Below are 12,542 nucleotides of genomic sequence, written 5' to 3' on the forward strand. Positions count from 1 at the left end.
GTACGCATATGTATCAAACAATACAATTTTTAAAATTTATTTTATCAACTTTTCTTCTTTTTTTTTTTTTCTTTTTTTTTTTCTTTTTTTTTAACTCCGTGTATCGTGCCCACCCCCAAGATCCTATATGTATGTGTAATGAGAGTGTGAGTAATGTGAATGTCTAAGTTGTGGGATAAAATTGAGGCAGAGGCAGCCAGAAGGGGACAGAAGGGGGGGTAGCCTCCTCTGCACCCTGGTGACATACCCCTACTCCAAGGCCCTGCATGTGTGGGTGGTTGTGGTGGAGCGGGAAGAGGGAGGCAGCTGGAGATGGGGAGGGAAGGACGATGCTGTCTGTGTTGAGCGCTCAGTGGATCTGCGTTCGACTACTCCACCTAGGCTGCACTGTCAGTGCAGATCCACTGAGCGCAGCGCAAGCTAGCAAGACAGAAGCTAAGCTCGTTGCAACATGGCAAATTGAACCTCCCCCACCCTCATTCAGATGTGGCGTTTGGAACTATCTTGGTTTTCATGTGAAGCATGACCCTGATGGTAAGCATGTCATGGACAAAAGTAAAACAGTATGTCGGATGTGCCAGGCAATGCTCAATTACATGGGTGGGAACTACTACGTTAGCGCAGTTAGCTTGTTAACGTATTGACGCCGTCCAGCCCCACACACGGGGCGATCCGTTAACGGAGATTTGCGGCGTTATGGCGTTAATGTCATTTTAACGAAATTAACCTGAAAGCACTAGTGGGAACACAACGAATATGACTGCACATTTACGCCGACATCATCCTAGTGCAAAGACAAGTGGAAGCAGACAAAAATAACAAGCACGCATGCTACAAACTTTACCCGAGTCATTTAGACAGCCGTTAGCACGTGATGCTCCTTATGGGGACCTGATATGTTTAATATGCTGCTGAGAGTATACCCCAGAAGAAGTGTATAGTATAGCTTTTATTTTGGAAAGAGCCATTTCTCTGTAATAAACTCTCTTTTCCAAAGATGAGTGATTCCTCGATCATATGGATTTATTTTTTTTATTATTTTGATGTTTCAGCAACATTGAATTTAAAAACTGTACTTTTGAGTTAAAATATATATTTATAATTTTAATAAATGACAAATTAAAAAGGCATGAACATTTTTTGTATCGAAAAAATATCGAACCGTGACACCAAAGTATCGAACCGAACCGTCAATTTTGTGTATCGTTGCACCCCTAGTATATATACATATACATACACACACATATACACATGTTAACATTAGTATGGGTATCTCAGGCCTATGTGCGCTTCAGAGTGACACAATATGGAGAGAACAACAAGACTACATCATCAGTTTATTAAGTGGAATAAGATACTTTCAGCTGCTCCCTTATTCAAAAATGATCACCACAGCAGGTTGCTCCATTGCGCCAATCATCTTTGATTTGGCAGATTTCTAAATGAGATGGCCTTCCTGACACAAACCCTCCGGGATCTTTGGCATAAGCTACCCATTTAATCTATTTTCTTCTCATATTGTAATTTCCACACAGAGCTGCAAACAAAATACATAATTTGTCATTTATTCATTTTTAATTAATCTGTATATTATTTTTTTACAAGAAGTCAATAAATTAAAAATTTTCCAGCATCTTATTTTGATCAACTAGCAGTACAATGCATAAATATGTTCCATTTACATGTCCACAACAGAAAAACAGAAAAAATATTTGCATAAAACACTTTTTCTCGTCATGATCTAATCAGTTATTCGAGTTTTCTTTCTTTCAGGCCTACTGATATGAACATTGTAAACCTTGTGTCCCACCCTGTACTTTTAAATGTCAAACAGTGTATTTACTGTACTTAAATAGAGGTTCTTAATCCAACTTTCTCTAACTTAATAATGGCCATGCTTTAACAATACTTTAGAAATCAAATCCTCTACAATTCAGATGAAGTAATCATAGAAATCATTTAGAAACCTTTCCACATTTGAAGCAGGGAGTCAAGCACAAACTCAAAACATGCCTAAAATGGGTGGATGGAGGTTCGACAGGGCACAACGACTGAGACTGAAGAGTTTTCTCAACACTTTCACACTGTGTATGCAATTAGATCATCAGAGCCACCTGTCTAATTTACCATGCTAGCTAATTAGAAGTACACATTCAATTTATTTTAATCAGACAAAGTGGCAGCTATTTGCTGCCATTAAAGAAACCCTTTCTCTATCAAGTGTCAGGTTTGTTTGTGTAAAATTCCCCGTAAGCAGTCTAAATAAATGACGAGAAAAAAAGAAAAAAAAAACACTTCTGGAAAGTGACATTTACAAAAAAATTCAAAAGTGAAAGTGAAAGTGACAGGAGAAAATCCGTCCCGGTCAACCACCCAAACATCAATAACGGGAACCTTATACAGCGCTTCCCTATACCCGTCGAACTCCCACAGGCACAAAGAAATTACAGAGGCTATTACTTATCACCTGACCAAAGATATGGCTCCCATCAACACTGTGCAAAACGAGGGGTTTAGGAAAATGATCAACACCGTAGACAAACGCTACACAGTGCCGTCCCGCAACTATTTTTCTATTGTTGCACTAACTGCTCTATACACGCAGTGTCGAGCATCGGTGGAGATGGAATTTCAAGCAGTACAACATTTTGCAGCACCGACAAAATGTGAGACATTTGTTGTTTTTATGTTTATTTATTGTTTTTATGTTCAGTCTCAACTGTTACGAAGTTGATGTGCAGTTAATAAGTGCAATAAATATTTATATTGGAAAAGAAAATCGTGAGAGAATCGTGATCTCAAATCTAAGCAAAAAAAATCGTGATTCTCATTTTATGCAAAATCGTGCAGCCCTAGTGGCCACTGTAGGACAAACGTTTCAGTCAGCTGCGAGATATCAAATACAATACAGCATCGTACTAATGTTAAGTTAACATCACTATACCCATGGTATAATGATACCTGCGAAACAATATGTTGCAAGACAATCACCTGTGTCAAATCATTATATATGTTTCATTGAACGCAAAAAATAACTCTAAAGAGAATAAAAGCAAAAATGTATTATTACTTAGTACAAGTTCTTGATATTTGTGATACAATACTGTATATTGGCATATCAATGTATTATCCCATCCCTAATACACATACTGTAGGTAATGGACAGTGATCCATCTGGATCTGACAGCAAAGCCAAAGACACTGTATACAGATAAGACAGCGATATCTCTAGGTAGGCTTGTGCTAAAGCCTATCCCGATTACACTGATCAGAGTAGTCGCCCCCTGATGGACAATAAAAATAAATTCAGGATTGGTCTTTACTTTTCAGACCAACACGTTCCATCCACCTTTACATACACATTATAGCTTTACAAACTAGGGCTGTGCTACATCATATTGTCCACAATAATATCATTATAAATGTTTGCACGATATGAAAGTATCTTATCAGGATATCATGGCTATAGCAACACAACGCATGTGCGTGGTCCTAGTGCACGTGTCTAAGAGTCAGAGTTGTTGTCAGTGTCTGATGGTGATTTAGTATCTGAAAGGGAACTACTTCCACACTACTCACTAAATGTGCAAACAACAAACTTGCTTCACTACTTGAGGCAAAAACACTGTTGAGTACAACAAGGTGGGGACACTAGCAGGTGGAGACGAGCGACCCAAATGCAAACAAATACTCTGCCGAGTGTCGCCGGAGCACTCCAGTTGTGCTCCACGTAACAGGAAGAGCAAATGGTGGATGGAAATTACTGATGCATGATGGAAAGGCATGGTTTTAAGCAACTGGTTAAAAAGTTGAAAAATATTTTTCAGTTCTATCACATGACAATATTCCACAACTTCTGCAGAGTAGCATAGTTCAGTTACTTTAGCTATTGTTAGATTAAAATTTTAAGCAGCTATTTTAAATAATTTCCCCCAGGGATCAATAAAGTATTCTGATTCTGATTCTGATGAATCTTTTATTTAGATTTTCCTGGTAAAATATTGCCCAGGCCACTTTTTGTAAATACATATATATATATATATATATATATATATATATATATATATATATATATATATATATATATATATATATATATATTTCCCTTATGCTCAGTCACTTATTATATTGCTGTGTCACTATTATTGCACTATAATGCTGCTGGTGGCATCTTGTTTCAGAAGATTCACACTTTAAGTTGGTTAGACTGTTATCTATGAGAGCAGTTCATTGGAAAAGAGCCTAAACATGCATGTATTGCAAAAATGTAAATCTGAAATAAATACAAGGGTTTCCAGCATAACCTTTAAAACTTCCATTCATTCATTATAAAATTGTCTTACATCATTCCACTTACAGTAGTGCAAATTTAACCAAGAAGCTGTCATCATCTGCACATTTCCAGTGCCAGACAAACATGCAAATTGGAGTACGACTGGTCTTTAATCACACAAAAAGAATCCAAGTTCGAGTTGCTTCTCACAGGAAGCAAAAGAAATGCAGGAAAAGGGGAGCAAATTAATAAACGACTTTAGTTTGTTAAAGGGGTACACACCGAGCTCTTTAAGGCGGGTAGAGCTTAGTAAGGATCCCTGACCGAAGATGATAAAAATGGTGTGCAAGTCCTCCATGTATCACTGAAAGGAGCGCTTACTGGTCTCAAAAGAGGTGATGGACGAGTACCGAGCCTTGAAAGCCACTTTTAACAGCAGAGATGCGACTCATGAGTAACAGCAGCTGCTATAAATAATGTGAGGCATATTGAATTGTGATCAAAAGAAGCGTTGCGTGGAAAGGCACGCAGAGTGGAAGGAAGACCACGCAGAGAGATGGATGATTCAAGAGGGGAGAAAGCTCAGAATGCAAAAATATTCATGCACGGAAGGAAGTAGGAGAAAGGCAATGTGCAAAGGTGGGCTGCAGGGAAGGAAGCAGGGACGAGGCAGCCAATAAGACGAGTGCAACTCAATAATAAAGGCAAAATCAGAGGCACTATGTGTCTCCTGTGTGCTTTGTAGGTTTATCTGGGCTTCCTTTGATGGGGTGATATTTATCATTCAGAATGAGTTTCCCCTTTATCACCTAATGATACCCAACCAAATCTAATAATGAGAACGATGATGATGATAATGGGGACTGCAAATTGTCTAACAGCCAGTGGCATGCAGATAAAGGAAGCAGAGGGCCACGCTGCGTAATTAGACGCTGCGAGTAATTGCAAACCTCAGGCCTGTGGTGGGGGAGGAGGAGCTACAGCAGCAATGCATCACCAAAACCACCAAAAGCTTTAAGATCTTTGACTTCAAGGGGCACTTAAGCCGAGTGCCACCTCTTTTCTTTCTAATGGCGAGCGAGCGAGCGAGGGGAAGTGTTGAAGAAGAAATCAATAAATCACATTATCATTAGCGCCGGGCAGGCTGAAGTAATTTCATTGGAATAACAATTTGTCTAAAGCTACAGTTGGCTTTGTTTCTTGCTCTGGACTGGTAAAAAAAACTTTTCTTAAACAAAGACTCTGGGAGCATGCTCAGGGTGTTTAATTAGGAGCAGGGCTTTTCTCCTCATGGTATATAAATACGAATATTCAATATTAGATAATATTATAAAGTGGAATGATGATCCTTCCAAATACAAGACAAAATCTTTTAAAGGTAAATATTGTGGAGAGACGAGATGCAATCAGAAAACTTGCTGTCAAAATGAATACTGATCACCAGGCAGTGAGTGTGAAGGCCCTGGTGTGTTGGTGGCTTTGTACAATGCCGGTATGCCATTTATGCTCACTGTTATGGCTCAGGTAGCCGCTGCAATATTCTCCTTAATCATAGGCGTCGCCACTCAGGCAATACTGCCACATCAGCCATGATGCAGAAGGAGAAATCAAAACTTTTTCAGGAATTCTGTAAAAGGAGCTATTAAACCCAACACTCGTGTCTTCAACCCAGCTGTGGTGGCGGCGGCACGGCATGCCAGGTTACAAAAACCCAGAGGTGCACCACCTGCAGAAAAGCAGCTAGCTACCAATAACGCCCATGATGTCAATTTTGTAGTATGGTGCTGTTCACGAGGTAAATATTTAATGGCTTTAAGGGTCCATGGCTGTCCGTGTGTCTGCCAGTTTTTTGTGACACCGTGGAAAATCTCCACTACAAGGCACAAACTATACATGAACTCTAGGTAGCCGACTACAAGGAGACTTAAAAGAAATATAATGGCTTACAGTTACTCAGGTGCTTTACTTTTCAAAGTTGAACTTAGAACAAAGTATGTTCGACATCTATAGTTTTGCTACTTGGTAGAATGAAATTGATTTATATCCGTATCTACACTGATTTTGTTAGCTCCATTCCCTCCACATTTTTTTTTTAAATTTTCTTAATTCAGAATTTTTTTTATTGAAATTTCTGAGACCCCACCCACCCCTTTTGCGCCCCCTTATTTCAAAAACCTGAAAACGCCCCTGAAACCTACCGAGCCCCAATCCAACGATGAGCCTACCCGCCAGGAGCACCTCTTTACCGGGAGCGCTGCTAAGGACGATCCCCCCGACGGCGAAGAAGAAGCTGGCGAGCAGTATGCACACTCTGCGCCCGAACACCCCGTTGAGAAAGCCGCCCAGCAGGGCGGAGAGGGCGGCTGCGGCCACAGTACTTGATATGAGCACCTCCTGCCACAGGGCGCTCAGGTCCAGCTCCCGCTTCAATAGGAGCATCGCCCCGGAGATCACCCCGGTGTCATAGCCGAAAAGGAAGCCCCCCAGGGCGGAGAAGATGGCCAGGACGTAGACGAAACCAGGTGTAACATCCTGCTGAAACTGCTTGCGGGCAGCTCTCTCCAGGTCTCCAGTGGACGAGGAGGAGGGAGCTGATGGGGCACCAGCGGCGGCGGAAGCTCCAGTGGAGGCGCCCTGGCTGCTGATGCTGGCGTTGGACGGAGCCTTGATGAGACTGCGCTCACCTCCGTCGTTCACTTTCTTCCACCTCTCGCCCATCAGGTTGTTCATACTCCGGAGGTTGTAGTCATGGTCGGCCTGCCTTCGCGACATATGGGAACTACAACACAGGACAGGGCTGCTGAGTTGTATTTGAAGCGTCTGACAACAAAACAAACACACACGCCCACCCAACTAACAGGCCTACCCCCCACTACACTCAGCTTAGACTTAAAGTCACGCTGACTGTCCTAAGACACTTCCAAATAAAAAAAAGAAGCCCGCTGCTGAGTAAAGTTGTGCTCCAGCCTTGTTTATCCGCGCATGACATCCCTGTGGTCCTGATGGGAGAGTTGGAGAAGAGTAGGGTAGGAAAGGTGAGATAGGAGGAGTGTAGTGGATCACATCGTCACTACCAGCGTCGGCGTGACGCAAAGAAATGTTGTTTTGGAAGCGTGGAGCGAAGACTTATCAGCACCATCTTTTATGGGGAATATGCGGTCTGCAGTTGTTAACTGACCAAATCAGGCGGATTAATATGCTCGTTAATACACATCAAAGATGTGTAAATGTCTGCTGTATAATTTCATTTGATGATGATGCTTAAGCCTCGTGAAAAAACACTTTTTTTGTGGGGCTAAAGCATAAAATCATAAAAATAAGAAAAACCTTTGTTAACTAAAAGATATAAAAACCGGAATGTTGTTGCTTTAAACATTTTCAACACGTTTTACTCTTACGACAGGCAGCCTCTGGCAAAACTGGAAAACGGCTTCCCCCTACTGGCAGTAGCTTTGTATTACAGGTGGAAGAACTCCAAGCGCAGACAGTCGTACAATGATGTTGTACATGTCAGCTGCTATCCACTTTTATGGATTATAGTATCTGTACTGCTGATTAGCTTTAACACCGCCACAAAGCAAGCAGAGTATATTTCAGTGCTCTTGAAATTAAGTAGGATCAGCTGATTTTTAATGAATCAACTCTGTAACTATTAAAATATTTACATTTGCACAATTTCTGATTCACTTTAAATGTTGATTGTTGTTTAAAAACAATTTGATTGATCTAAATTAATCTATTTTGGCAATACATGTGTCATAATCTGTCTGCTTGAAGCTAAAAAAAAAGGTTTATCAGTGACCCATACCAACCAGTTTATCTTCTCCATACACTCAAACCCTATAATTGTCCTTCACCACTGATGAAACATAGCTGCAGTGCACAGAATGGCATAGCAGTTAAAGCATTCATGAGTTCAGAGGATCAATACGTGGACAACGGTGTCCCTGAAGAATTAACATGGCCTGAAAATGACTTGTGATTGAACCGATTACAGAAGAAGATCAATAATGAGACAGGGTTTCCATGCATATACAATAGTTACATAGAACAAACCAAGAAATGTGTCTTTTAGGGAATTTACCTTTTTGTCCCCAGCTAATTGAGCCTTGAGGCTCAATTAATCTCAGAGCTGAATTAGGTTGCTGACCCCTGCCATAGATGATGCCACTTTATAGAATAGTTAGGCTACATCATATCAAATTAAGCAATTACCTTCTAGTGAAAGAATATTTAATGAGCACATTTTCTCTGAAAGTTAAAATAATTAGCATGACTAATCGGAAACTCAAAAGAAGCACCATAAGTAATACCAATTTTGAATTCAGCACCAAATCACAAGAACAGTAGACCCCAAAATAATACATACAGAGAAAAACCCAACAATCGTATGACCCCCTATGAGCAAGCACTTTGGCGACATCGGGAAGGAAAAACTCCCTTTTAACAGGAAGAAACCTCCGGCAGAACCAGGCTCAGGGAGGGGCGGGGCCATCTGCTGCGACTGGTTGGGATGAGAGAAGGAGGACAGGATAAAAGACATGCTGTGGAAGAGAGACAGAGGTTAATAACAGATATGATTCAGTGCAGAGAGGTCTATGCAATGAGTGAGAAAGGTGACTGAAGAAGAAATACTCAATGCATCATGGGAATCCCCCTGGCAGCCTACACCTATTGCAGCATAACTAAGGGAGGATTCAGGGTCACCTGATCCAGCCCTAACTATATGCTTTAGCAAAACGGAAAGTTTTAAGCCTAATCTTCAAAGTAGAGATAGTGTCTGTCTCCTGAATCCAAACTGGAAGCTGGTTCCACAGAAGAGGGGCCTGAAAACTGAAGGCTCTGCCTCCCATTCTACTTTTAAATACTCTAGGAACAACAAGTAGGCCTGCAGTGTGAGAGCGAAGTGCTCTAATAGGGTGATATGGTACTACAAGGTCATTAAGATAAGATGGGGCCTGATTATTTAAGACCTTGTATGTGAAGAGCAGGATTTTGAATTCTGGATTCAACAGGAAGTACTAAAAGCATGAACTAGTTTTTCAGCGTCACTCTGAGACAGGATATTTCTAATTTTGAGATGTTGTGCAAATAGAAGAAAGCAGTCTTACATATTTGTTTAATATGTGCATTGAAGGACATGTCCTGGTCAAAAATGACTCCAAGGTTCCTCAAACTATTACTGGAGGCCAAGGTAATGCCATCCAGAGTAAGAATCTGCTTAGATACCATATTTCTAAGATTTTCAGGGCCGAGTACACTAACCTCAGTTTTATCTGAATTTAGAAGCAGAAAGTTAGCGGCCATCCGGGTCTTTATGTCTTTAAGACATTCCTGCAGTTGAACTAATTGGTGTGTGTTATCTGGCTTCATGGATAGATAGAGTTGGGTGTCATCAGCATAGCAGTGAAAATGTATGCTATGTCTTCTGATGAGGTGAAGCCAAAGGGAAGACATGCTTCACCATATTTTCTAGTCTTTGGCTTTGAAATGAAGTTGGTTTAGAAACATATTTGGCGATGCTTCATCTCTTGCTTTGCGTTTGCGTGGGAGCCCCGTCAAAAACCTGTCAATTATGCTAGCAGTGTCCAAGCACTGTTCCCCCCCTGCAATGGCTCAGTGGGCCCCACACTTTGGGAACCTCTGTATTAGATAGATATGATACAAACCACTGCAGCGCAGTACCTGTAATCCTCTAACCATTCTAATAGAATTTTATGGTCAACAGCATTGAAAGGTGCACTGAGGTCTAACAGGACAAGCACAGAGATGAGTCCACTGTCAGAGGCCACATGAAGATCTTTTGTAACCTTCACTAAATCTGTACTTTGATGAGCTCTGAAACCTGACTGAAACTCTTCAAATAAGGCATTTCTCTGCAGACAATCTGTTTGACAACTACTCTTTCTATAATTTTTGACATGAAAGGAAGTTTGGAGATTGGCCTATAATTAGCTAAGCAATTTAATATTATATGGACAAAACCCTACACATTGTAACGTGTCATAATGACTTAAGAATGGAGACAAAGAAACCATGAAAACAAACCCTACTCAACACCATCAATCTTATTATTTAAATACCAGAAAGATTTGTTTTGGTAATGGTTATTAAGGAGAAAATATTAGATTAAGATGTGCACAAACGAGTACCCTGAGTTGTGCACCTTCCTTTCATTGTTTACAACTCTGCTTCTCCTGTTTCTTCACTGTGTTTCCATTTGATCTAACCAGTGCACTGTTTGCTTCCAGCAGCAAGAAATGCAGATGACAAATCGCGATAGGCTGTCACATTGCCAAGCCTCAGGTGGCAGCAGAAAATGGAGACACATGTCCTGATTTAAAGTATCTTTTCTCTGGGTATTTATTTATTTCTTTAGTATAATTGAGAAATTTCCTTCTTTGACCAAGTCTTAATTAAAAAGTTTAACTGGTGAGATCAAAAATACAAACAGCAAAGAGTAAAAAGGTGTTTGACAAAGATAACACAAATAAACACAAAATGCATTTTCTAAATAAATGTGTTTATCATGAAAGTGAAAAAAAAATCAAACCTATATGGCCCTATGTGAAAAAATTACCGTTTTTTCACACAGGTAGCACTGTGTTTTGAAGAGTTCAGGTCTGATGGTGAGGACTTGGTCTTCTCGGCATTCAGGAACAGATTCATAACACTGCACCAGTCCACCAATTAATTCACCTCCTCTCTGTAGGACAGGTCGTTATTGTCCCACTGTTATGTCATCTGATGATGTGATGCACGTGTCAGCAACGTGAACAGCAGTGGGCTCAGGACACAGCCCTGAGGGAAGCTGATGAACAGGGAGATGGAACTGGAGATGCTGTTTCCCACTTTCGCTGAACTCAGTTGGTGGGAAAGTCCAAGCTGGTTTCCGTACATTCACTCAGCCACGTTAAGATTCAGTGCTACTGAATTTTCATTGCTTGATGTCTGGCTTTTGAGGATCTTTTCATCTATTCCACTTTGTCAGGCAGGTCGTGTTTAAGAGATTTCTTGACTGAGACCAGCTGTGTCAGTCTTTCTCCTTTTAGTAATAAACACCTTCATTTACAAACTACATTTTGTGCTTACTTGTATTATTTTTGTCTACTATTTAATTCTGTTTGATGATCTGAAACATTTAAGTGTGACAAACATGCAAAGAATATAGAAATCAGGAAGGGGGCAAACACTTTTTCACATCACTGTATATGGTATTTGCACTAGAATGGATAGGCTAGCTCAAGTAAAGTTATAGAATTACAGGAACAAAAGGAAAGAATGAAGAGAACTCTATCCCCAGTCTTTGTGTGAAGAATTTTCAAAAAGAGTAAAACAGGAAAGAGACCGTAGTATTTTGAACAACCTTTTAAGCCAAGTGGCCTGGGTACCTGCAAACAGCAGAGGTGTTATTAACAGCAATTATAAGCAATCAAGAATACATTTAAATCCAGATTACCAAGTTCCAGGATCATGTGCAGATGAGGCATTGTGACTTGTCATTACATGAAAGCACAGGTCTAATACGTAGTGGCTGTGTTTGGTTTTCAAAGGAACAAAGCTAGTCAGTGTTCCTGGTTCCACCTGTGATGAGTATGCTGTGCATATGTTAACTTGGCTAAAGCACTTAATGGAGAAGAGTGCACATTCAAAAAAAACCCCCAAAACAAACAACTTCTGCAGTTCTAACTGACTCACTAAGTACAACAGGAAGTATCTAAAAGAAAAATATATTTACCACTGAATAGTTTTGCATCCCTGCAAAACACTGGCAACCTTTTAAGAGTGTGCACTGCCTTTCACATTCTACCTGCTGGGATAAGAAAGTGACTAGACTTCTTTAAGTCCACATGACCCAAGCAGTGAAAAAACGTGTGGGTCATTACCACTAGAGGTATCAGGTTAAAACCACTGTGGGACCTTGCCTCACCCTATTACGTGACCTATTGAGGTCATCTGATGCGTGATCTGATGGACATCTCTGTGATTCTGTGGTGCTTTCCCTCCGATCTAGCAATGAAAAATAATTAACTACATCCTGGTTCATGCACTCTCATCAGTTACCAGCGCTCACTTTTCATTCTATTCTGTTTGTCGTGTATTGACCTTCAACACTGGTGAAGTTTACCAAAAGTAGGCATCACTCTTTGTACATAATGCAATACTTAATATCTCACCTATTAAGGATGGAGTTGACATATTGCTATTATTTAAGAAAGGTAATAAGTACCTTATTTTTTGCTGAAGGAATGAATCATGACAAAATTAC

The 12,542-nt window shown here is 40.4% G+C and overlaps 1 protein-coding gene across 1 annotated transcript in view; it reads right to left on the minus strand.

The window, feature by feature from the left end:
• The window catches only part of slc2a13a (solute carrier family 2 member 13a), an 89,642-nt gene extending 82,361 nt beyond the window's left edge, over window positions 1-7,281 (minus strand). The window contains exon 1 of the mRNA XM_026146073.2: window positions 6,472-7,281. Within this exon, the coding sequence (XP_026001858.1) occupies window positions 6,472-7,045 (574 nt within the window). The 5' untranslated portion in view covers window positions 7,046-7,281. The remainder of the gene's footprint in view (window positions 1-6,471) is intronic.
• Between the last annotated feature and the right edge of the window lie 5,261 nt (window positions 7,282-12,542).

Source organism: Astatotilapia calliptera, chromosome 17 (genome assembly GCF_964374335.1).
Source record: "Astatotilapia calliptera chromosome 17, fAstCal68.1, whole genome shotgun sequence".
In the NCBI taxonomy this organism is placed as follows: Eukaryota; Metazoa; Chordata; class Actinopteri; order Cichliformes; family Cichlidae; genus Astatotilapia; species Astatotilapia calliptera.